At 38.9% G+C, this 26628-nt stretch overlaps 1 protein-coding gene and 1 long non-coding RNA gene across 2 annotated transcripts; one reads left to right on the top strand and one right to left on the bottom strand.

Annotated features, from left to right (window-relative positions):
- Nucleotides 1-360: 360 nt before the first annotated feature.
- Nucleotides 361-3206, bottom strand: LOC133734401 (15-cis-phytoene desaturase, chloroplastic/chromoplastic). The gene has a single exon (XM_062162040.1). It carries the CDS (start codon nt 3082-3084, stop codon nt 1657-1659), a length of 1428 nt encoding a protein of 475 aa, XP_062018024.1. The 5' UTR covers nt 3085-3206; the 3' UTR covers nt 361-1656.
- Nucleotides 3207-14957: 11751 nt separating this feature from the next.
- Nucleotides 14958-23107, top strand: LOC133728092 (uncharacterized). Its single transcript, XR_009855610.1, has 2 exons — nt 14958-15105; nt 22553-23107. It is a non-coding gene; the product is annotated as an uncharacterized LOC133728092 (long non-coding RNA).
- The last annotated feature ends 3521 nt before the right edge of the window (nt 23108-26628 follow it).

Genomic DNA, 26628 nt, shown 5'->3' with positions numbered 1-26628 from the left:
TTTGTGTTTTTATTTTTATTTTTTTATTTTTTAATTACTTAGTAGTGAAATACTATTCTGCCCCTGATAAAAATATCACATAGGATCCACGTGTTTGCCACGTCAGCAAACAGACGGCTCCGTTAGGAATTTTTGACGGAAGTATCACGTTGATGTCAAAATACGTGTTTGGGTATCACATTGATACTTTTGAGAGTTCGGGTATCAAATTGGCTTTGGCAGCATAATTTGGGGACGGTGACTGAATTTTTCTCTAAATTAAAATACGTAATAAGACTCGCTCTCAGCTCAGAGGAGGATTAGAGTATCCAAAGTAGACAGTTTCAAATCATGAAAGAGCGAAATTAGCAACCACATCAGTAAGCTAACGAAGCTTTTTTGGTTGATATATTGCATGACTAGTGTTAAAGACGCAAAGCTAAACAAAACTTCAATTACAATGGCAACAATACAACAGACTCCACCTGTAGTTCTCGAATCCTTTTCACAATTTAGTTGAAGACCGTTAGCACACCAATCCGACTAGCTAAGAACCACCAGTACACCAACCATTAACCACGAGCCAGCATGGGTATAGAAATATCGGTTGCAATATTATTATTAATGAACCGATTCTTAGTGACAAAGGCCGACGTAGTGAGAGAGGTATTGCTATTGATATCCAATGCCCGTTTTGTGATGAAGAAGTGGGTTCCCTATTCATTGCCTCCGAGATTGCCCCCATGCAGTAAGTGTACTCCAAATGGCTAATATTCCGACTCTCACCGCTGCTTCCTGTGTTGTGGATTGGTTGGTATCCATTTATACATTATCACCTGCAGCTTTCTCTCACTTGTTGATGATTATTTGGGCTACGTGGCGTAATAGGAACTCACGAATTTGGGGTGGAGAGAGAAAGATGGCAACTGAAATTGTGCCGTTGATGATGAGATGGTGGGAGGACTATATATAAGGCTGCTCGTACTCCTTTCCCTTCTGCTAATGGCTCAAGAACATTGATCAAATGGCAAAAGCCTCCTATTGGTTTTATTAAATTAAATGTGGATGCGGCCTTTAGTTTAGCTACGGGTATTGCAGGATCCGGAGGTGTGTTTAGAGACTATGAAGGGGCTGTTTTGGGAGGCTTTCGACACACAGTTACAGTGACCAACTCCCCTCAGCATGCGGAGTTGTTAGCCTTGCTTCTAGGGGTGCAGTTGGCTATTGATCAGCATCTTACCCCAGTGATAGTGGAAACAGAATGTATGGATTTGGTTCATGCTATTCCTGGGTCTTCCCTTGACCATTCGGACCTGGGGTTCCTGATTGATGACTTGTGAGCTCTGTTGCATGATGCCTTGGATGCTAGAGTGATCTATGGCAGTAGGAAGGTTGATTTGGTTGCGCAGACCTTGGCTCGATCAGGAGGCCAAATCTGGTCAGTTTGGTATAGACTTCTTTACCAACACCCCTCCAAGTGTGGAGGCTCATATACTTTCTGAATGTAATGATTTCACATCAATGAATGAGCCTTTCATTCCCATAAAAATAAATACATAAATAAGAAGATTGATTGGGATATGGATTAAGGTTTAAATGTTACTGTATCAATTTGAATGGTATATCACAAAAAAATATAGAATACAACTCTTACTCGTCTTTTTACAATCTTAAACCTTAAAATACTCGATTCAAGGCATTGTCTCTGAGTAAAGCTTCTACCGCTCTTCTTCCTGAAACCAAAGCACCATCAAATGTGGCAGTGGTCACATGGTCACCGCATACGTAAACACCCGACTTAACTCGAGAATCTCTAGTTGAATCAAGGGGCGGAGATTGATTTGGTTGTGCAAATTTGATTCGGTACGTTCTTAGATGTTTCCAAGATCCTACCATTGCTCCCCCAAACCAATCCGAGAGCTCACGAACAACTTGAACCGTCAAATCCTCATCACTCACACTCTCAAAGTCTCCGACCAGGGATATTGACACCAAAGCCTTACCAGTTGGCCCATAAGACGGAGCCACATTTGTTGCAAAGAACATATTATTCACAATCCCCTCACCTGAACCGTTGAGAAACAAAACCGGGTCTTGAACCGGAATATTGGCCCGGTCGGCTGAGAAATATAAACAAACAGTACTCCGAGCCGGTTTCCTTTGGACCGGTTCATACACCTTTCCCGCCAAAAGCTTATCCGCTTCTGGTTGCTCCACTGCCACTATCACTCCTAGCTCACTACTCAATTCCTCTCCACTCTCCAATCTCACAATCGGCGCCTCCCCTTCGAAATCAATCGAAAGGACCTTCGAATTGAAGAGGATCGAATCCGATGGCAACTTTGCCGCCAATTGTTTAGGAATGGTGCCAATGCCTTTGGAAGGAAGAGTGTTGTCGCCTAAAGCAAGACACTTGAAGATGAAATCGAACAATCTAGAAGTTGTCTCGAGCTCCTTGTCGAAGAAAACTCCCCCGAAAAACGGCTGAAAGAATCGGCCTATAATCGAATCCGAAAACCCGGTTTTCCTCAACAACTCCATCGTGGAGACTTCACTGGAAGCAAATATCTCTTCATCGGATTTGGTCAAGACCCGGAGTCTCGTCAATCCGATAAGCAATTTATCAGAAACTGATCCGACTGGGTTTGCTAAGGACTTAATGGAGTCCCAGAAATTGCGTAGAGGATCGGCTACGGTGTGAAACTGGCCGTTATAGTAGATTCGAGCGCCGGAGTAGAATGTTTGAAGATCGAGGGCTTGGTAATCGAGAAGCTTCTGAGCTTCGGGGTATGCCGTAATGAAGATTTGAAATCCGCGGTCGAGAAGAAAGCCGTCGACGACGTCGGTTCGGACACGACCGCCGACGTCATCGGAAGCTTCGAGAAGGAGGAAGGGGATGTTTTGGGAGTTGAGGTGGGTGGCTGCGGCTAGGCCGGCGAGGCCGGCGCCTATGATGACGACACGTGGTTTTGGGGTTGCTTGGGATTGGGGTTTAGGGGGAGTGAGATTTGGGTACTGTAGAGATGATTGGGGTTTGAATCTGAAGCGGAGGAGGGTGGGGTTTGAAGAACAGGGATGAGGGAGAGGAAGAGTGAGGAGTTTCATTTGGGGAAGAAGGATGGAGGTTTGTCTGGTTGATCGGAAAATTTCATTTGTGCGATGTGGGACATAGGTTATCTACTTCATTGTCGAAAGGATAGGGTTACGAACACCTGCAGCCATTCCTTTTTCTTCTTTTATCTTCAGAAAGATTAAACTCCAAATTTGGTTGGATTTAAACAGGGGAGCTAGCTAGGTCCAGGCCTCCAGGGTCCATATAAAATCCATCTTGACTACGATATCAATCTGCTCGATATTTCGGCAGGGCCTTTTACTAGTGTTGTCCACTCTACAGTCTACACCATTTACTGATCACTTCCAGCCAAATGATATGCTTTCCCTTTACACTTCCAGCCAAATTAATCCATCCAATAATTTCACGTGTTGCAATACGTACTGTTCGGTTATCTGGTGACATGTACACATCGGATCTATTGCTTGATTTTCTAACTTGGCAGTCAAAATTAGTCCTCGGCCCCTTTTCCTTTAATAATTGAAATTAGGGAAATTCGTCCAAACAGTGTCTGAACTTTTCCAGACTATTAATTTTCATACCTATACTTTGAAAAATGTCATAATGGTACCTGAAGTTTTGGCCCCGACCCAATTTCCGTACCTAGCAACAGTAAAGTCGTCAACGGCGTTAAATTTTGAGGGATAAATCTGGAACTTCAGGTATTCTCAAGAGAAAATCTTCCAAACAGTGTCTGAACTTTTCCAGACTATTAATTTTCATACCTATACTTTGAAAAATATCAAAATGGTACCTGACGATTTAAGCCCGACCCAATATTCATACCCAGGAACAGTAAAACCGTTGACTCCGTTGAACAGTACCAGAAAAGTATGCCAATAACTACCGTTGGGTTCAAACATTGCCCCCCAGACCTCGAAGTCAAAGGTCTTCGTCTTACATCTATAGATGTATGATCCGATCGCAACTTCGAATATGGGAGTTGATTCCAAAGCAGTTGAGAGCCGCAGAACTCAGCTACCTACCTCAGTTTTCTATCAGGAGAAAAAATTGAACTCGGGTTCTTTACTCCTAACAGAAGCTCTGGTACTAGAAGATATGTTGGAATTCGCTAGTACAGATCGAATCCACAATGTGAGGCGTCAACCACCCAATTATTCCCTCTCAGTGATGGCTTCGCCGGCAACGCGATCTTCTCCAGCATCTTCTCTGCTTCGATTTCAATCAAAAATCCCAAAACCCACAATCCAAAAAATCAAATTCAATTATTTGCAGCTGAAATCAATTTCAATTTTTCTTTTTTTGATGGGTTTGGGAGAAGACAACAGAGAAGAAGGAAAGAAAAGTCGTGATTAGGTAGATGCATGTGGAAATTTTGGTAGCTATAACAGCAAAAATGGTTTGGTTTGCAAGTGTTTGCTCGGTTTTAAGCCTAGTTCACCAGATAATTGGAATCATGGAGATTATTTGGGTGGATGCACAAGGAAATTTCAATGCTTTAGGTTGGAATCCGACGAGTCTAATAACAAAGGAATCTGAAATTTTGGTAATTCCACTTTGGGTCAAGTCTGGGTCCGATCTCTGTCGGAAATGGAATGGCGAAGCGATTCCGATCTCTGTCAAAACGGGATGTCGTAGTTTGGGCAATCTGCTAGAAAGCCTTGACGCGGGACCCTAAGTCAGGTTCTGGGGTGTCGGAGGACGATTCCGAATTCAGGTCGTCGATGTAGATGAAGGTCGGGTTCCGATCAAGTATGGGTCTGAGCACGGCTGTTGGCGGTGGTCTGGCATCGTACGCGTATCTTCCTGAGTTCTTCTGGATACGGGTATATGAATATTTAGATCTAGGTATACCATGTTGATATTGGTATTTGAATCTCGTATTGGGCATGGTAGTTATTGACATACTTTTCTGGTACTGTTCAACGGAGTCAACCGTTTTACTGTTCCTAGGTATGAATATTGGGTCAGGCTTAAATCGTCAGGTACCATTTTGATATTTTTCAAAGTATAGGTATGAAAATTAATAGTCTGGAAAGTTCAGACACTGTTTAGAAGATTTTCCCTTGAGAATACCTGAAGTTCCAGATTTACCCCTCAAAATTTAACACCCTTGACGACTTTACTGTTGCTAGGTACAGAAATTAGGTCGGGGCCAAAACTTCAGGTACCATTATGACATTTTTCAAAGTATAGGTATGAAAATTAATAGTCTGGAAAAGTTCAGACACTGTTTGGACGAATTTCCCTTGAAATTACTACACCTGAAAGCAATATATCGATCTATATGATGAACAGATACATAGTGAAAGACATAAATTATGCCTGCTCTGGTGTTTTTTTTTTTTTTTTTGGCAATTAAAATAAATTATTAAATAAAAAGATAGTACCTAGGGGGGACCACGAAGTCAAGACTCTTTAGAAGAAATAACAAAACGAAAAGACAACCAAAACATAAGCAGGATTAAGCAGAGCCGATTGAATTAAATATCAAGACGCACAATAGGCGTCTGATTGCGAGTAGGGTAAGGGTCTCGTGAATCTCTTTTGGATTTCAATTTTTTATTTTGAGATTTTGAGAGAGACTTAAGAAGATTCTCATCTTCCAGAGTTGCTTCACCCTCATATCAAACCAGGAACACATGAGACTTATCTCAGCCTGAGCATACGTATGATGACCAAGAGGTTCTTCATTTTCCAAATCACCCCAACAGAACTTAGCTTTATGAACAATAGATTCTTTAGAAGACTAAGCCTTATCTTTGGGTAACTCCTTAGGGGAAGGAGTTTTGGAAATAGTATCCTCTTCAATGATAACATCTGCTCCACTTTGCACATCATCACTAGATTGTATCTCTGTGTTCTCTCCCTCGGTATCAGTCTCAGACTCATTTGTGAGGGCCTGAAAAGCATTAACAGTAGGTACAGCTGCAATACCTACCAAACCTCCCACAGACGGGTCCTAGGATTGGTGAATGCACTCTTGGAGAAGGTGCAGCCGAAGGAGAGAGTTGTGTCTCTGGAACCTGTGAAGCCTACTCTGGTGTTACTACTGAAGTCTAAAACAAATTTGATTCAAATCAAACAAGCAATCTAGTTAATTAAGGTTGAGTTCTAAAGGAAAATCAAATGCATGCTTACCATTTTCAATGTATATTGGAATGATATTATTAGTTAACCGCCTGTCATATACAAGTTTAGTCTGGCTACTCTTACATCTAATATATTAAACACAAAAGTATGACAATGGCAACTGTTTTTTTGTCAATGAGAAAATGAATAATAAATATAAGATGAGACCTATTCTTGGTTCATGCATGAGCCTTCCCTAATCTTCTGTGTCTGATTTGTTCAAGCGTCTAAAGAAACGTTTCTATGATCCCAAATTAATACCAATATTGAATTTAGCCATGTATATGGTTACAGGTTTGAATATCATGACTTAGCTATGATCCAAGTTGAAGAACTCAGCAAATTAATGTTTATTGAACCAGTTGCTAGCTTGCAAATCAAGTCGAATCATACATAATCTGATTCATTCAGTTCATTGATCGATGCCTCCCAAATCAAATGCATCAATTTGGTCTCAACCAATACAAGCATATGGTATATGTAGCAAAGGTTTGATAAACATTCCAATACTGACAATATATTTTTAGAACAATCTATCACAATCTATCTGATTAATTACTTAGAGAGCAAGGCAATGCTCTACGTAAGAATGAAGGACCAACACCCAACTTATTCATTCAACTACTTCAAGTTCGATCATATATGTTTAGATGAATGGCTATTCATCATGTCATCCCTCAAATAGCTACTCCGATCCTTTAGTTGTTTCACTGGCAACTTTTTCTTTCTTTCATTCCCAACCACAGTGGTATCTGTTAATTCTATTTAATAACTGGCCGGCATAGGGGGATATGCTACTGTTGTGCTTGCTACTGCTTCACAACCTTCAAGTATGTACTCTCATCTATATCTTTGATTGGCAATCCAGGCTTCATCCTTGTATACATATGCTTGCATAGTGATCAATTTGGGCTAGAGTGCATGGTGTGGAGATCATATGGGGTGGTTGAGTATATAGATCCCACATGGGGAAAATGGGACCTTGCCTATGGGTTTATAAGGGTTTGGGCCACTCCATTCATTGCCAATTGGTTTTGAATGTGAACCCCAGATTACTTTATCATGGTATTAGAGTCAGGTTATTCCACGTGTGCATGTCTCACAGCCACACGAGCTTCATGTCACCCAAAGTTGTCCACGTATATGGCTTGAAAATTTGCCACACGTGTGGGGGCATGTTGAGAATTTATAGATCCCACATGGGAAAAATGAGATCTTGCGCGCCTATGAGTTTATAAGGGTTTGGGTCACTCCATCCATTGCCAATTGATTTTGGATGTGAACCCCAGTGCACGTCTTATAAGTTATAATAGCCCAAACTAAGATTCTAGAACAATATCAGTATTTCTTCAACTTCTATATATTTAAGATTCTAGAACAATATCAGTATTTCTTCTTCATACCATGTCCCAATTCCAGATTGATAAGAACGAAAACTTCACAGCCTTTGATGTTTGGCAGGAGTTGGAAGAACATACTTATATGTAGGGGTCATCATTTGGCCCTTCGGCCCTAAGCCCTCCCCAAGCCCGCCTGGCCCGTGGGGCCGAAGCCCGACCCGGCCCTTGCTTTAGGGCGGGCCGGGCCGACCCTTTCTCAAATAGGGTAGGGTATGGGCCATGCAAATGAAGCCCGGCCCGTTTGAGCCCGTTAGGACCAAGCCCGGCCCGGCCCTTTAAGCTCGCTCAATTAAGCCCTAATAATTTTCTATTTCTTCTATTTTTTAAATATGTTTCTCTTTTTTCTATAACATATAACTTATCTCTTTCTTTGTAATTGATTTTCCAAGCTTTATTTTCTTTAATTTTGTTTCCTTTGTTAAACAACAATTAATTTACGGAGATAGTTAATTGAATATAACCACCTTAACTAATATTTATAAATGTTATAAGTTAATTCCAATACACACACACACACACACACACACACACACACACACACACACACACATATTAAATATGATCTACAAAAAACAATGAGTCTTGTATTACCTATATAACCATTTAGCCACATTTTGAGGGAAAAAATAAAAATAAAAATAATGTATTTCTTTTTTATAAACAAAATAAGGCCATTTTCGGCCATATTTGGCCCTATTCGGAAGGCCGGCCCGACCCGGCCCTAGAGATTCGGGTCTTTTGGGCGGGTAAGGGTTAGCATATTTAAGCCCCGACCCTAAATTTTGTTGACTTTGACTAGGCCCGGCCCGGTCTGACCCTAAGCTCCTAAAATTTAGGGTAGGGCCGGCCCATGATGACCCCTACTTATATGGGCTCATTATTATCTATACTAAAGCCCTATCTCCCTATGAACAGTAACTTTCATATTGATTTACTTATTTGCCCCTGTCTGTTTACTTATTACAAAGTTGCCATCAGCCCTAGGTGATTTACTATTTTGCCCCTAACGTTGTGTTTATTACTATAACGTTCATATTGATTTACTCATTTGCCCATGTTTGTTTACTTATTACGAAGTTGCCATCAGCACTAGGTGATTTACTTTTTTGCTCCTAATGTTGTGTTTATTACTATTCTGCCCCTCATGCCTGTTTTGCAAGGTTCTAAAAATCGGCCTAGGCAGCGCCAAGGCGCTAGGCGCCTCCATGTCGTTCTGCTTTTGGCCTAGTCGGTCAAGCTAGGCGTCGGGCTGAAAATCGGCCGCCTAGTCGGCCTGGGCGCTGGGCGGTCGGGGCCTAGGCGTTTCCTCCATTTTTTTGTTTTGTTTATAACCTTTCAAACTTAAAAGTTAAAACCAAAATCGACGAAACCCACTCTAAATCGCCGTCTGGCCCGTCGCTCCTCACTCTCCCTCTTTCCGGCACGACCGCACAGGTCCTCTCTTCTCAGCCTCTTTCCAAGTCGCCGGTGACGCCGTATGCCCGTGACTGTCTCTGATTTTTGAGTTGGGAGAGGGAGGGGGTGGAGGGGGGGAAGAGGAGGAAAGTGAAGGTGATGGAAAAGAAGAGATGGGTTTCATTCCTCTCCATTTTTTGGTAGTGTGTACTGTGTAGAGAGAGAGACAGAGAGTTTGGGGAAGAAGAAGTGGGAGAGAGAGTTTGTTCGCAGGTGGTTTGAGAGAGAAAGGAAGTGAGCAGTTTTTGGTTGTGTGTGTGGGTTGGACACGTTAACATGATAAGGTTTGTGAATTGAGATAAGAGCACGTGAACAATTTAAAGTGGTTTTAGTGTTTGAATATATTACTCAATCAAATTATTAAGTGATTTTAGTATTTGAATATCATTATCCAATGAAAAATATCAAGAGTTATGTGAACAATTTAATCCATTTGTATTTAGTATAAAAAAAAAAAACTCCTAGGCCCCTGGGCGCTAGGCCTCAGGCTACCGCCCGACTAGCGCCTAGCGTTTTTTAGAACCTTGCTGTTTTGTCTCTCTCCCACCGCTTCGGTTTTGGGTTTTGGTTTATTCCTGACGAGAGAGAGAGAGAGAGAGAGAGAGTGTTTTTAAAAACTCTGAGGCACTTCTAGTATGTACTATTACATTACAGGATACAGTCATCCACGTACTATCTCATTTCTTTTATTTATATATATATTTTAAGAAGATTGTATTCTGAATAGGGCTGGCAAAATGGGCCGATTTTCGAACCGGCCCGGACCGATTTGGGCCGAAAATTCGGCCTGCCGACTTTCGGCTCGGCTGAGCCGTACCGTATGGCTCCCTTCGGCTCGGCTACGGTATGAGATATTGCATACCGTCGGCATACCGTACCGACCGTATACAATACCTCATACCGAATAAATATACAAAATATACAAAACCATGCAAGAGATGAGGTTCAAACCCTCAACCCCTTTCACAACGGCTCACTTCCCCACCGCTGGAGCACAACCTGCACTCAATATAATATCAACAAACTTTATATTTATACTCTTTTTAGGTGATACCGAACAATTATACAAAACATATAAAATTGTATTAGAGATGATTCGAACCCTCAACCTCTTTCACAAGAACTCAACCCCTCACCGCTAGAGCACGAGCTGCTCATGGCTAAATGTCCTCAAAGTTTATATTTATACTCTTCTTAGGTGAGATTAAAGTTTGAAATCTCATTAAACACAAAACAGAATCTCTCTCTCTCTCACCTGGTCTTCGACCTTTCTTCTTCTTCTTCTGCAGTTTCTGCAGTTCTGCTTCATCTATTCTCGTCTCATCTTTTTTTCATTTTTCTTCCTCCCCAATCCCCATCAAATCAACACATATTCCATCATCAGATCATCCTCATCTCCAACAGTCCAACACCATTGAATCTCCAGCTGCAAACTCAAAACCGAACTGTACGTGCCAACCGAAATCTCGGCTTGCCGACAGTCGGTATGTCGGATCGGTGGCGGTTTGAAAATCTCGATACCGACGGAGGTCGGTTCGGCATCGGTTTGGGGAAAAATGGATCGGTTTACTACCGAATCCAGCCCTAATTCTGAATGCCTAGATGGCTAGATACCTATATATAGTACATTTATGTGGGATTAAATTTTAAAATGGAGTTTTCAAAAAAAAAAAAAAATTTAAATGGCTGAAATTATCGATCGGACTGGCCTTGTCAAACTTGGTAGAAATATCTCTTATACAAATTGGGATCAGAGATTCAGAGAGATGGAGTTGTAGATTGCCAGGTAAGAGAATTAGTGAATTACGAAACAAGAAAATTAGTTTGTTGAATGTTATCAAGTGTGTTGCGTTTCCTTACGCAATTACTCCGAAGATCTGCATATATAGTGTTGTATGGTATTTATTAGAAGGTAGATTAATTAAGAAGGAAAGTTGTGAAATGTTTTGCTAGCTAGCTGGGTATCAATGAACGATTAGTTTGCTTCATGTATATATTATTTAATTATATGAGAATGGATATGTTGTGTTATCAGTTGTCACTCCTTCTAAGTACTATATCAAAAGTATGTTAATAAGTTGTGACCCAGATTCATCAACTATAAAATTGATCAAGTTTAGTTTGGACGTAAAACCACCAATATATATGTGCATTTGAACCGGTTCATACGCCTTGCCCGCCAAAAACTTAACCGCTTCTGGTTGCTCCACTGCCACTATCGATCACTCCTAGCTCGCTAGCTACTCAATTCCTCTCTCCAACCTCACAATCGATAGGACCTTCGAATTGAATCTGAAGCGGAGAAGGGTGGCGTTTGACGAACAGGGATGAGGGAGAGGAAGAATGAGGAATTTCATTTGGGGAAGAAGCTAGGATGAGGTTTATTTGGTTGATCGGAAAGTTTCATTTGTGCGATGTGGAACAAACGTAATCTATTTCACTATGGAAAGGATAGGATTACGAACACCTGCAGCCATTCCTTTTTCTTCTTTATCTTCAGAAAGATTAAACTCCAATTTTGGTTGGATATAAACAAGGGAGCTAGCTAGGTCCAGGCCTCCAGGGTCCATATATAATCCATCTTGACTACAATATCAATCTGCTCGATATTTCGGCAGGGCCTTTTACTAGTGTCGTCTACTCTACACCATTTACCGATCACTTCCAGCCAAATGATATGCTTTCCCTTTACATTTCCAGCCAAATTAATCCATCCAATAATTTCACGTGTTGCTATACGTACTGTTCGGTTATCTGGTGACATGTACCACATCGGATCTATTGCTTGATTTTCTAACTTCGCTGTTAAAATTAGTTGGCCCCTTTCCTTTAATAATTGGAAATGCTGCATCTGAAAGCAATCGATCTATATGTAGGGTACCTTGATGTATGTCATACCCTTATTTTTTTTATTTTTTCTATTTTTAATAAATTAATGTAGTGAAAACCTATTGAACTGGTTAACAGGTTATCCACTTAAATATTGACACGTGTCATTTTAAAAAATAAAATTAACCATATTAACAACACATTCTATCTTGATATGTAATATTGTTCAGAAACATGTAACAAATATTGTCAAAATAATAAATACATCTAGTAGAACTAAAATTACGACTTATGACCACACCTATTGTGGTTATTGTAATTAAGTGGTCAAAGATGTAAATATCATAATTTGACAACTTTTATCAAATGGAGAACATTGATTATCAAATTGAGAACCTCCTTACAATACTGAGTACTTACATATCTTTTGGTCTAATATTAATTTTACCATGTTCACAACACAAATGTTGTCGGAATTGTAAAATGGTTGATAATCTTGTAAATAATGTATTTTTTGAAGTAATTATTACAAATAGAACAAAAATTACCACTTTTACATCAATTGTTGGGGGTTGTGGTAAAATATATGGTCATTGTAGTAATCATTTCATTAAAGATAAAAACATAAAGATTTACCACTCTGACAACAAATTTGTTGTCACACTTGTTAAATTGTCCATAAACTAGTACATAGGTTGTAGGTGGAGTAATTACTACAATTTAAACAAAAACTGTCGTTTTTATATCAATTATTGTAGTTTATGGTAAATTACATCGACTGAAATTAATTACAACTTGATGATGGATATTACAATATATTACTTTAATTACGCAAGAGAGAACTTCTGTACACTAATGAGAACATGCGTGGTTTTATTCAAAATATAATGGTTTATCTATATGATAACACATTGTGGTAACATTTGTAAATTAGTTCAAAAAGCAGTAATAACAAGTTGTACGTGAAGTAGTTACTACATCTAAAACAAAGATTATCTATTTTTACATTAACTGTTGTGGTTGTCATAAAATGCATGTAAAAATAATTATATTTGGTTAAGAAAACTACCAGTGATATAATTAATTAGTAATAAAGACTATTTAACTAATACTAATTCCGTGAGCCTAGGTTAGAAGGTTTTTGTTTTTAATAAGGAAAAAATGTAATTGTCAATTGTGTAATTTTCAATTGATAATCAAGCATTAATGAAACATTAATTGGCCAATGATAAAATTAATTAGTAATAAAGACTATTTAACTAATAATAATTCGGTGAGCCTAGTTTAGAAAGTTTTTTTAATTTTTTTTTTAAAGGAAAAAAACGTAATTGTCAATTGTCAATTGATAATCAAACATTTTCTCTCTCTCGGAAACCCTAAAGGCCGGTTTTGTACTGGAAATCATCCTCGTCCGGCGGCGCCTGGGTGCACTGGCTGGCCTTTGGCCTTTCCGTCGTCACGAGGTTGGCTGCCGGACGGGTATTGGATGGGCTATTGCTCATAGGATGGCATCTGATGGGGGGTTTGCTCGGGGCTTGTGGATGGTCCTGCTGGGATGGAGTCAGAGGTGGTGGTCGTGCTTGCAGATCCGGCGATCGAACCCTGATGTCGGCGTCACTGATCTGGCTGTTTGGCAGTGGCTCGGGGTGGTTTTTTTCTCTGAGGCGACATGGCTCGTGCGGTTTTGGGTTGTCGACGGTATGCTTGTGGAGGCGCGGATCGAGCGGTGCAGGTCGTGGTGGCGTGTCCCGTGCGGTTTTGGGTCGCCGGAGGTGGATTGTGGGGCGCGGATTGGAACGGTGCTGGTCGTGGCAGAGTACGGCGGACAAAGCTTGGCTGGCTGGTATGTGCGACGGGGATGGAGTTTGACTAGCAGGTGGACTGGACCGGACCAGGCTTGGGCCTTGGGTGGACCTTTGCTGATGGATATCCTATTTGGGCTTTGAGTTTACGGGCTGGGGTTTGACCCTGGTCCAGTAGCTTCTCAATTGGGCTAGGGTTTAGGCCCTTGGCCCAACTCTATGTTTTTAGTTTTGTCTAAATTCCATAATAATTTCCTTGTATTAGGAACCTAGATCTCTAGCGCCTCCGGCGTAGTACCAAATGAGGATCTCCGCTATCTCTACGATCTGAAATGTACAATGAGTGAGTCTATTTCTACGTACCACTGTGTACCACTACCTTTTTGTCTGTCTATGTCCTTAAATGACAACGGAAGGGTATGTAACAGTCTATTCTGGCTTGTGATGAATATACTAATTCGCCCCGTGGGCTTGATTCAAAAAAAAAAAAAATTGATAATCAAACATTAATTGGCTAATGGCTAAATAAGTTATCAAATTTTAAATATTTTGGACCATTGGATTGGATATATTACTAATCTAATGGTCCAAAATATTTAACAAAAAATGGGTGTATGACAAACATTAAGGTACTTAAGAAAATTCCATTATTGCATGGATGATATGTCAAGACATTTTTGGAGACAGACGAGGACGTGGGGTCTCTTTAGCCCCTCACCTCTCCTTTGCTGGTTGTAGTCATTATTTATTTGCTGTGATTTTCAAGTTGGAGGGAGTGAAAGATTCTTTCATTGTTTTAAGAAATAACCTGGAAATTTAATTTATTTTATTATTATTTTTATCAACTCCTCTTTACCTGCTTCCAATGCAATATAACAATTTTTGCATCCCCTTAAGTGCAAACTGTTCACCAGAGCTAATGTCACAGGCCAGTGGCGGTAGAAGCCCAGTTACTGGCACACAAAGCACGCCTAACTGCCTAAACAGCTTCCCTCAGCATCCCTGCACACGGGTCCCAAAACCTCCTCTTCTACTATCCGAAGCCCCATCAAAGTTCACTTTCACACAGCACAATTAAAGGTGGTGCTTCCCGGCCAGCGCAGATTATGTACTGGTACAGACGAGCAGTACCTGTCCTCTTCTGCGTTCAGACTTCAGACTTGTCCCATGTGCATGTGTTTCATGTGCATAGAACTCCCACCACCCATTTGCATCAGAGTTCTTGCGTTGACCAATCTACCCCTATATATATATATATATATATATATATATATATAGCTTCTTCTTTTTTACATTCTACTACCAAAAATAAGTGTATATATATACACCTCTCGATCTCTCTTTCTAAACATTTTATTTTCAAAAGTAAACTTACATCTTTTACTGGTTTCTGAATACCTTATCCAAAAAATGAACACAAGTGAGCTCTCGACCGGTAAGAATTGATGCGTACTAGGAGTTTTACTTAAGAGGCGTACTTTTTTCTCAAGTGTTTATATAATAGTTTATTTAGAGTTTCAGTGTAGTAGTTTTTCTTCTAGGAAAACCTTCTCGTTAAAGGATCTTAACAATATTTTCAGTGATGTTGGTAGAAAGTATCTGCAGAATGGATCTATTTACTCATTTATTCTTTTCGTTTTCATGTCAACATTCCAATACAAAGTATATATTGTGAAACCATAGTTACATGCTCACAACATATGCACAACAATCATAAAAGGATCAAGGCTTACCTTCTGCAATTACTGTCATGGATTCCATCTTATGCAGCTGCTAAACACGATCACTGAATATGGTCTTCTGTTACTTACCAACTTGCTTCTCAATGGACAGAACTTATGCAATAGTCGTGGTAGTAATCAGAGACCAATTCATCTGTATATATATGAGACTTAAACCTCAAGAAGCTTCCCATTAAAGCATTCCTTGTCGGTTTAGGTTTCACTATTAGATTCCTAATGTATCACAACTTGTAGCCTTTCTTGTAGACTAAGCAATGGATTACTATCCTTAATGAATTGATACACTACTTCATTAAGTCACTAGTATTGATTTACTGTTTGTATCCATGTTAGACTAGGATTGATATTAAGCTAATCATCAATTACTTTATGATGATATGTGTTATGTCCATATTTGATCTTACAATCTCCCCCTTGGACTCACACATATCATGCTCGATGATTTGCACCAGAGAACATCAAAACCTACTTAACTTACTGAAGTGCGCGCCAGATAACAAACTCAAATCGAAAATCCATTCCAACATGGTCAGATCACAGTTACTTATGCAGAGCAAGAAACAGTATACATTTTAACAAAAATGCAGAGTTTCAAAACCACTAACATAAGCTTCTGCAATCCACATATGTTCAACCAGAAGTGATACAATATATGTTAATGTGTATCAACAAGTAAACATATATTAGGTCCTACTTTATGTTTCTAAAACCAGAAACTCAAGCAAATTTACTGAACACTGATGGCTTAAAAAATATTGCTTGAACCTTAACATCATGCTTCACATGATTTAAGCCATCTGATAGCAAGTATGATATTCAAAACAAGATGATAATTTCCAAAATAAAACAATAAAGCTGCAGCAAAATCATAACTGGAAATACCTCAAAAGTTTATTGATAATAATAAAATCTGTCATTACAAATAAGTTGTGATAAATAAAGTCAAAAGATCACAACTAAAAATACAAGAACTCAAAAACCTTAGAAATTTAAATTGCTCCAACTGGATTAACTCTATACTGAACCTAAGCATCTAGATTAGCTAAAACTCCAATGCTGGCTGTATGTTTCTGGAATGCTGCTACTGACAAGGCCTTGGTGAAGGGGTCTGCTAGCTGCGAATTCGTGTCAATGCTCAAAACAGCTATCTCACCATGCTTAACCCTTTCTCTAACACTGTAATACTTTAAATCAATGTGTTTAGAATTATTTGACCTTTTACTGTTCTTACTGAAGAAAACAGCTGCTTCATTATCACAATAAATCACAAGTGTGCCTGCCACAATGTGACTTAACACTTTGGTCTGCATCAAGAAATTCCTGATCCAAAGTCCTTCACACACAGTTTCATATACTGCAATAAATTCAGCTTGCATGGTGGAGGTTGAAACTAGTGTTTGCTTCATGGTTTTCCAAGCAACTGCACCTCCTGCTAGCATGTACACATATCCACAAGTTGACTTCTTGGAGTCTGGATAGTTCCCTGCGAAATCAGAATCTGAAAATCCAACGAGTTTCAGATCCTCCACTTGCCTATAAACTAGCATGTGATTCTTTGTTTTCTGCAGGTACCTCAACACTTTCTTCCCAGCTACCCAATGTTCATGGCCTGGATTAGACTGGAATCTCGATAAAATCCCTACTGCAAAAGACAAGTCTGGCCTAGTGCAGACTTGTGCATACATGAGACTTCCTACAAGTCTAGCATAAGGCTTTGACTCCATATTTTCTTTCTCAACATCACTTTTGGAACTTTGCTTCTTGGTTAGTTTATCACCCTTGGACATGGGGACTTCTCATGTTGCACACTTCTCCATACCAAATCTCTTCAAAACTTTGGTGATATAATTCTGTTGAGACAAACCAAGTAGTCTCTGTGCTCTATCTCTTTTAATCTCAATGCCTAGTACATAGGATGCTTCTCCTAAGTCTTTCATGTCAAAATTCTTTGACAGAAAGCTCTTGGTGTCTTTAAGCAGTTTAAAATTACTGCTAGCCAAAAGTATATCATCGACATAGAGTACTAGGAAAATAAAATTGTTCCCAATTGTCTTCAAGTAAACACACTCATCAACAAGATTCTCTGTAAATCCAAAAGTAGAAATCACAGAATCAAATTTCTTGTACCACTGTCTAGAAGCTTGTTTTAGGCCATAAATTGATTTTCTTAACCTGCATACTAAGTTTTCACTTCCAGCTTGCACAAAACCTTCTGGCTGCCTCATATAAATCACTTCATCTAGTTCACCATTCAAGAAGGCTGTTTTAACATCCATTTGGTGCAGCTCCATATCAAAATGAGCTACTAAAGCCATGATTATCCTAAACGAGTCTTTTGTAGAAACTGGAGAAAAAGTCTCAGTAAAATCAATGCCCTCCTTCTGTGTAAAACCCTTGGCAACTAATCTTGCTTTATGTCTCTCTACATTGCCATTTGCATCTCTTTTGGTTTTGAAAACCCATTTACAACCTATAGGTTTCTGATTAGGGTCAGGTTCAACTAATTCCCAAACTGCATTTTGGCTCATGGAATCAAATTCTGCTTCCATTGCTAGCTGCCATTGGTGAGATTCATTACTTTCAATAGCCTGGTTAAATGTAGTTGGATCATTGTCCTCTGCACAGTCCATTTCAATTTCTGCTTCTTGCAGATAAACAATGTAGTCACTATCTTCCCCCCCCCCCCCCCCCCCCATAAGTTGGTTTTCTTGCTCTCTGTGATCTTCTAGGCTGAGGGTTGACAGGGACTTGATCAGTTACAGGGTCAGTTACTTGACCAGTGACAGTTACTTGGTCAGTGACTTGACCAGTGACAGGTACTTGACTAGTTACATGGTCAGTTACATGGTCAGTGACATGACCAGTTACATGACCGGTTACTTGATCAGGGACAGTTACGTGGTCAGTTACTCGACCAGTGACTCGATCAGTTACATCTTGTTCTAAAGGCAATACAACACTTATATTCTCATCCGACACAATTTCCTCAAAATCTGAGGTTAAATCCTCAAGGTTTGTATTGTGAACTTTTTCACTTAGAAACTTTACTTGATGTGTTTCAAAAATTCTAGGTGAATGATGAGCAGAATATAATTTATAGCCTTTAGATTTATCTGGATAACCTATAAAATAGCAACTAACTGTCTTAGGATCAAGTTTATTCAAGCTTGGATTATAAATCCTAGCTTCTGCATGACATCCCCAAACATGGCAGTGATGAAGACTAGGTTTTCTGCCACACCAAAGCTCAAAAGCAGTATTTTCTATGGCTTTGCTAGGTGTTCTGTTGCAAATATAATTTGCAGTTTTTAAAGCCTCACCCCACAGAAATTTAGGCAAACCTGTTGTACACATCATACATCTAACCATGTTCAAAAGAGTCCTATTCTTTCTCTCTGCTACACCATTCTGTTGTGGGTTATAGGGTGTTGTATATTGAGCTTTAATTCCATTGTCTTGTAAAAACAAGGCAAATGGACCCTTTTGTTGGCCGGATTCAGTGTACTTGCCATAGAACTCACCCCCTCTATCTGATCTTACTGTTTTGATTTTCTTTTCTAGTTGATTTTCTACCTCAGACTTAAAGATTTGAAAAGCTTTCAATGCTTGTGCCTTTTCTGAAAGTAGATAAACATAACTGTATCTAGAAAAATCATCAATGAATGTGGTAAAATACACATTCCCACAGATAGTTTGATGCCTAAATGGTCCACATATATCAGTGTGTATGAGTTCTAATAAATTTTGGCTCCTATATGCAGTCTTCTTTCTAGTATTAGTTATTTTTCCCTTAAAGCATTCAACACAATCTGTTAGATCAGAAAAATCAAGTTCATTTAGGATGTTGTTTTTCACCAAAATTTTCAGTCTCTCTTTTGAAACATGGCCGAGTCTTCTATGCCATAAAAATGCAGACTTTTCATTTAGTTTGGTTCTTTTAACACCTGTTAAAGTGCTAGTACTGTTGGTGTTATTTTCAACAAGTAAAATTTCTTGTTGAGCCATTGAACAATTTAACTGTAAATAATCATTCATAATAACACCAGAACCAATTTGAACAGAATTTTTAGAAATAAGAATTCCATTACTATCCATAACAAGTCTACAACCAGATTTTACTAAAAGAGAAACTGAAACCAAATTCCTTCTCATGGAAGGTACATAAAAAACATTGTCCAGAACTAATAATTTTCCTAATCCTAAATCGAGCTTTAAGGTTCCAATAGCCTTGACTGCCACTCTCATGCCGTTGCCTACACACAGGTTCACTTCATCACTTTTTGGGATTCTCCTCCTTATGAATCCCTGCAAAGAATTAGTAATATGAATAGGTGAGCCTGAATCTATCCACCAAGACTGTGGTTCAACATTTATAAGATTAATTTCTAAGGAAAAAACTGTATTAGAAAAAATCTTACCCTTTTTGGCTAACCAATTTTTATAGCCAGTGCAGTCCTTTTTCATGTGTCCTACTCTTTTGCAAAAGTAGCACTTGAACCTGAATGGCCTGTTTTCCTTGGCCACTGCAGCTGTTGAACTCTTAGTTATGGCTTTGATAGGCTTGAGCTTATTCTGGGGCTTTTTCCTTTTAGGCTTCTCAATAAGGTTAATGGTCGTAGCAGGTTCCTTTTCTTCCTTGATCCTAGATTCCTCATCCACACAGATGGATATAAGTTCATCTAGAGTCCAATTTCCCTTTTGAGAGTTGTAACTGGTCCTAAGATGACTAAAACTGTTAGGCAAGGAATGTAGTGCATAATGCACTACCTGCTCATCCCTAACCCCCATCAAGAGCTCTCTGAGTCTGCCATTTATATTGATCATCTTCATAACATGCTCTCTAACTCCCCCTGAACCCATGTATTTCAAATCATGAAACTCCTTAGTCAGCCTAGCTGCTTCTGCTTTTTCACTTTCTTTAAACTTAGTACCTATGAGTTCCAGAAAATCTGATGCTAGCTCAGGCTCTTCTATACTTCCCCTGACAGTCTTAGACATAGATGTTCTAATGAGGTTCTTAGCCATTCTATTGGATCTATGCCACTTCTTGTAAAGGTCAGTATCTTTCTTGGTGCTCTTTTCATTTAACTCTTCAGGCTTATTCTCAGTAAAGCAGTAGTCTATGTTCTCATGCATTCCCATATAATTTTCCACAGAGTCTAGCCAAGCTCTATAGTTGGTTCCAGTTAACATCAAGACACTGTTCAAGTTCATGTAAGAGTTACCTAAGGAGCAAAACAAAAATTCGAGTGAGTTCTCAGTTTGTAAAGAAAATATGTTTAAGTTTTCTGTGTTTTATTTAGCTTTAAGTAACCAAAACAAGAACATACAGAAAACCTAAACAACCATACTTGCATTCATGTCAGTCCATAACAAAAACAATATTAAGCATCACTTTTGAGCAGAAACTTAATATCCTGGAGTTCTTTATCAATATGCCATGTTCAATGAAAACAAGTTATCCAAAGAAATTTATCCACATCTTTAGACAGAAGAAAAATTTCTAAGTATCCGTATTTATTTTCATCAAGCATGCATATTGCTGTTTTGTATTCTAAAACCATACTTAACCACTTCTTTGGAAGATAAAACTGAAGCATAGTTTTAAAACACAAAACACAATTTCAGTTTTGTTACTCGATCAGGTACAGTTACTTGGTCAGTTACTTGGTCAGTTACTTGACCAGTTACACGTACCTGATCAATGTTTTCTGCCAACATCAATGAAGGATGCTTTGTGCATCATAATCACTTATGCCAACAGAAAACACAAAACATATGAGCTCTTTTACTTTACATTCTATCCAGATTCATCCTTGTAAGAAAATTAAGCTCTTGTATCTGTTAACTTTAACAACGTGTAAACAAAATCTGGGAGATTTTTGTTCTTCATACAATTTTACACAATCACAGATACAATACCATATAGGCAATCAATTCATCATGCATATTCAAGCACAATCTAAATTGTTTCGATTCCAAGAAACCACAGAACAATCAAGAAATTGTAAATTTCATCCGGTCACCATCTACTCTAGCCTAACGCACGCCGGGAATGCTTCTAGGGTTCTTGAGCACAATCAAAACTTAATTATCATGCTATGAATTGGAAACAATTTTCACAGAAAAACCTGTTTTTGCTTTTTCCCCAATTTGCTGCTAAAAAATCATAGCGGAAGCGTGAATTTTATAATTAACCAGATGCAGCAGTCGACTTAAGTAACTTACCTTGATCAGGTACCTGACCAGTTACTTGGTCAGTTACCTGGTCAGTTACTTACTTGGTCAGGTACCTGATCAGTTACATGACCAGTGACTCGGTCAGTAACCTGATCAGTTACTTGACCCGTAAAGCAAAAAACCCTTAAAAATTTTATGTTCGTTTTGCAAAACCCTAAAACGATTTTTCATATTTGTGAGCCTATGCTCTGATACCAATTGTGAAACCATAGTTACATGCTCACAACATATGCACAACAATCATAAAAGGATCAAGGCTTACCTTCTGCAATTACTGTCATGGATTCCATCTTATGCAGCTGCTAAACACGATCACTGAATATGGTCTTCTGTTACTTACCAACTTGCTTCTCAATGGACAGAACTTATGCAATAGTCGTGGTAGTAATCAGGGACCAATTCATCTGTATATATATGAGACTTAAACCTCAAGAAGCTTCCCATTAAAGCATTCCTTGTCGGTTTAGGTTTCACTATTAGATTCCTAATGTATCACAACTTGTAGCCTTTCTTGTAGACTAAGCAATGGATTACTATCCTTAATGAATTGATACACTACTTCATTAAGTCACTAGTATTGATTTACTGTTTGTATCCATGTTAGACTAGGATTGATATTAAGCTAATCATCAATTACTTTATGATGATATGTGTTATGTCCATATTTGATCTTACATATATTAGTCCCGACTCATGATTCATGAAAATCTAACATAAGTTTGATATAATTAATTGAATAATTTTTCTCTTTTTTCTTCTCTGAATTATTATTCATTATCTTCTTTCAATTCAATCATACTATGATAAAAAGCATGCTCAATCGTATTAAAAAAAGAGTATAACCATGTTGTTATATAAGCTGCTTGAATGTTAATATATACATGATATATATGCATGCAGTTGCAGTACCATATCCTGCTCCTCCCAATTCCGGTACTGCTAGTGCCCCGGGACGGGATCGTTATGCGGCTCCATCATGGTACCACCTCTAAGTGCCGGTTATGCTACAGATGATATTTCTCAGGGGTCTGCAGGCAAAACCGTTGACCCGGAGAAAAAGGAAGACAAAAAAGCAGGCTGCTGCTGTCGCGCTATCAAGTGTATCTTGTGCTGCGGGCTGCAGCACTGCTTGTTAGCCATGTTAGCCATGTTAGGTTGCTCATGAACCCCAACCGAATGAACGGCGTACGTCCGTTCATTATGTTGAAAATAATAGTTTGTGCTTCTATTATCATATTATAATGTTCAGTTCTTATTCTCGATCGTGTAATCATTGTACAATTAATCGATCATCCTTGTTATGAGTTGATCATGATCGATGATTCGATTAATTGATGTCCTTTCTTTCTCATTTAAGTTATTAACTTGTTATTATGTTCAGTTCTTATTCTCGTGTGATCATTGTACAATTAATCGATCATCCTTGTTATGAGTTGATCATGATCGATGATTCAATTTGATGTCCTTTCTTTTCTCATTTAAGTTATCAACTTGTTATCGCAATTACTTTGTATAAATATTGATGAGTCTACAAAATAATTCTTACATCAAGATCTACGTACTTCCATCCATTATTGTTACTTCCTGCTTTTCTTTTCTATTGGCATGCCTTCTGCAATCAATAAGCATTAACAAACTCAGAAGGATGATATCATTCTTCAGTTTGAATATATAAATCAAGGCCACGATAAAACAAGTACTAGCTGTTAATTAAGCGTAAGATCGAGCAACAGTATAGTCTGTGTCTTAGACTTTGGCCACTGCGCATGAAACAATTTTCTTAGCTAGCTAAGCATAGCATGACATTATCATTTTCCGACGGCGAAAGAGCGCCGTGGTGTGCAAAAATCAACCAGTCGCAGAAACTATCTTGCGACGGCATGGCAGCTGTAACCATGGTTCAACCAGTCCGGCAGTCCCCTTAATCGGTAACAATTAATAAGACTTGGATGATGAAATACGAATTATTATCCTCGATCTTTAGAGTACGTCGTACTGTTCTGGAATAATGCATGTAGACTACAGTATTGCACGCATGATATGTAAAAGATTTTCCAACATGCATGGAGACAGACGATCACCTCTCCTTTTCTGGTTGGAGCATTATTTCTTTGCTGTGATTTTGAAGTTGGAGGGAGTGAAAGATTCTTTCATTGTTTTAAGAAACTACCTGGAAATTTACTTTGTTTTATTTAGAAAAGTCCAAGTCGATCTCAAGTGCCATTAATCTTGAATACTTTTCAAATTAGATTCAATTTATTTTATATATATACAGTCCGGCTACGGTGCGGACGTCTGTACCGTGCGGACGGTACGGATTTCCCGTTTTCCCTCACTTTCCGATCACATTTTCACATCTTAACCGTTCAGTTTTAGGTCCTAATGTATAGACCACCTCTGAAAAATTTCACCCAATTTGGTGATCGTTAAGGCATCCAAACCTGCAATTTACCATTATAAATACGAACGGTTCCGGTTCGACAGGTTCGGTCCGTTCGTGTAAATTGCAGTTTTGGATGCCTTAACGATCACCAAATTGGCTGAAAATTTGCAGAGGTGATCTATACATTAGGACCTAAAAACTGAACGGTTAAGATGTAAAAATGTGGCCGGAAAGTGGTCGAAAACAGGAAATCCGTACCGAAATTTCGGTACGGACGTCCGCACCTGAGAAAAATCATATATATATATATATATATATATATATATATATATATATATATATATAACTTTGTTTATAGGTAAATAAAGATTTGGATCAACTTCATTTATCCTCAATTGATTTTGACTTTGAAATCTAAATTACTTTATCATAGTACCAGAGCAAGTTATCCACGTGTATTGTTTGAGCGATTGCCAAACATGCTCACGGTCACCTAATATAAATTATAACACGTGCGGAAGAGTGTTGAGAATGTGAGAACAAGAAAAACTCCGATATTTGAAAGATATAACATTGTCTAGCTATGAGTTTATAGAGATTTTGGTCAACTTCATCAATTATCAATTAGTTTTAGTTGTGAAGCCCCCACATAACTTGAGTAAATATGTAGTCACCATACTTTTTTTTTTTTTAATCGAAATAGGTCAGCCCTTTCATTAAGTTCAGCAAGTAGTACAAAAACGAAACACCCCTATGGGATCGACAGAAAGAATCGTTCCTTAGAATCTCATGAAAACCCTATTCTAGAAGAATAAAATCTCAAAAAGTCCCTAGTACACCCACCTTTTAGGAAGTCCATGCACCATTATTTTAACAAAAATCAAGAAACCTCGAAGCAGACATAAAATGATTCAACTAAGGTACTGGTTCTTGCGACCCAAATAGAAATTAAACAATACTATGGGCCATAGAGACCCTATTCATAGAGGGAGTAGAAAGTGAATAATCACCCTCAACCCCCATTCCAAAGACAGACTAGGCCCTAAAAAAACTTAGGACCCTGCCCACGCATATCCAGACACGTATCAAGCCCTCCAACCAGTGCCAGTCCCACTGAGTCAGAATTGTTAAGGGCACCCCAAGATTTCCATCACAACCAAACAAGCCGCCGCCGAAGAGATTGCACCATCACCAGGATCGAAGCACACCCAGGCCAGCACCAAACTCGAGTCACACGGGATCGACCTTTGGTCAACACACTCTTCCACTCACCCAGACTTCATCGCCGCCGGCAGAGAACAGAGGACTGCAGAACTCAAGAACTTTAAGTCTCCACCACCCCCAACAGACGCTCCGATACCTTTCACAGTAAGACCAGATTTGATAGCCACGCAGTCATCGTCCGGCCAAACGACGTCGGAAGAAAAAGCCACACCCAGCCAAGGCGGCGCCATCGCAGTGAGAATCCAGTCCGGCCTAAACCAATCTAGATCCAATGATCCGCTCTCGGAAGCCATGGATCGAAACCGCCCATGAATCGACCCGGCCAAACATGCTCTGATGAACCACACCACGCACGATGAGAAAGTAGGAACAAAAGCCGATTAGACAAGCAAATCGGAATACAACCATCGAAGATGGCAGATGTAGGGAAGTGAATAGAAGCCCTCCCAAAACCCTAGTAGAGCGCTAGGTCAGTTTTCCCACCACAGTTAAGATTGTAGTCACCATACTTTGTCCTTGTAACCTTGATGGACACAACCAAACACACGACTAGATTTATTTGTCAACCAACTTTCATTATGTTTTCCAATGAGTCTTTATGGCATTCACCAATCTCCCTACTTTAGTTTTCTTTATATAGCTTCTTTTCTACATTCCACTACCAAAAATTGAAGCGTATATCTTTCTATCAATCTCTAGTTCTAAACATTTTCTTTTCTTTCATCTTTTATTGGTTTCTGAATACCTTATCCAAAAGTTGAACACATGCGAGCCCTCAGCTGGTAATCTCTACTACTATAAAGCCAGACCCTCTTTTGGTGTCAAAGGCTTCACCAAATTTTGGAAGTCCCCATATTACCCATGGTGAAACAATAATTAACTCAGATGAAAATATCTACAAGGGTTAGTATAGTAAAATACAAAAAAAAAATAAATAAGGGGGAACGTTGGAGAAAATAAAACTGCAGTACGCGATATGGAGCCACGTTAATTAATTCAGAAGCGGTTCGGCTTCAACTGCCGCAATCACATTCAGTTCATACAAATAGCCAATATTGAAGACAGAAAGAGAAGTTGGTTGACCGAACAAGAAAACGAAGAGATCAGGTAAGGTTATGCATATTAATTAAACTATTTTTTATTTTCTTTTTCTAGGATTTGAGAAGAGGTTAATTATTAGTAGTTTGAATGTTTGTTGGAGCGGGGTTTTAGACGAATTGCATGAAGAATGATTTCGTTTAGATGGGAAAGATATATAATTGTTTTGATTGACACGAGTCTTGGAAAAATATTAGAAATTCAAACTGAAATCATATAATACCTACCTCTGATATGAATCCTGTAACTATAATATCATATTCATTTATTT

The sequence above is a fragment of the Rosa rugosa genome, chromosome 2 (genome assembly GCF_958449725.1).
Source record: "Rosa rugosa chromosome 2, drRosRugo1.1, whole genome shotgun sequence".
Classification (NCBI taxonomy): domain Eukaryota; kingdom Viridiplantae; phylum Streptophyta; class Magnoliopsida; order Rosales; family Rosaceae; genus Rosa; species Rosa rugosa.
The sequence above is the reverse complement of the archived record's forward strand: the minus strand, read 5'-3'. Positions and strand labels throughout refer to the sequence as shown.

Excerpts from the sequence above, each read along its gene's own strand:
- LOC133734401 (XM_062162040.1), bottom strand. The coding sequence starts at position 3,084 with ATGAAACTCCTCACTCTTCCTCTCCCTCATCCCTGTTCTTCAAACCCC.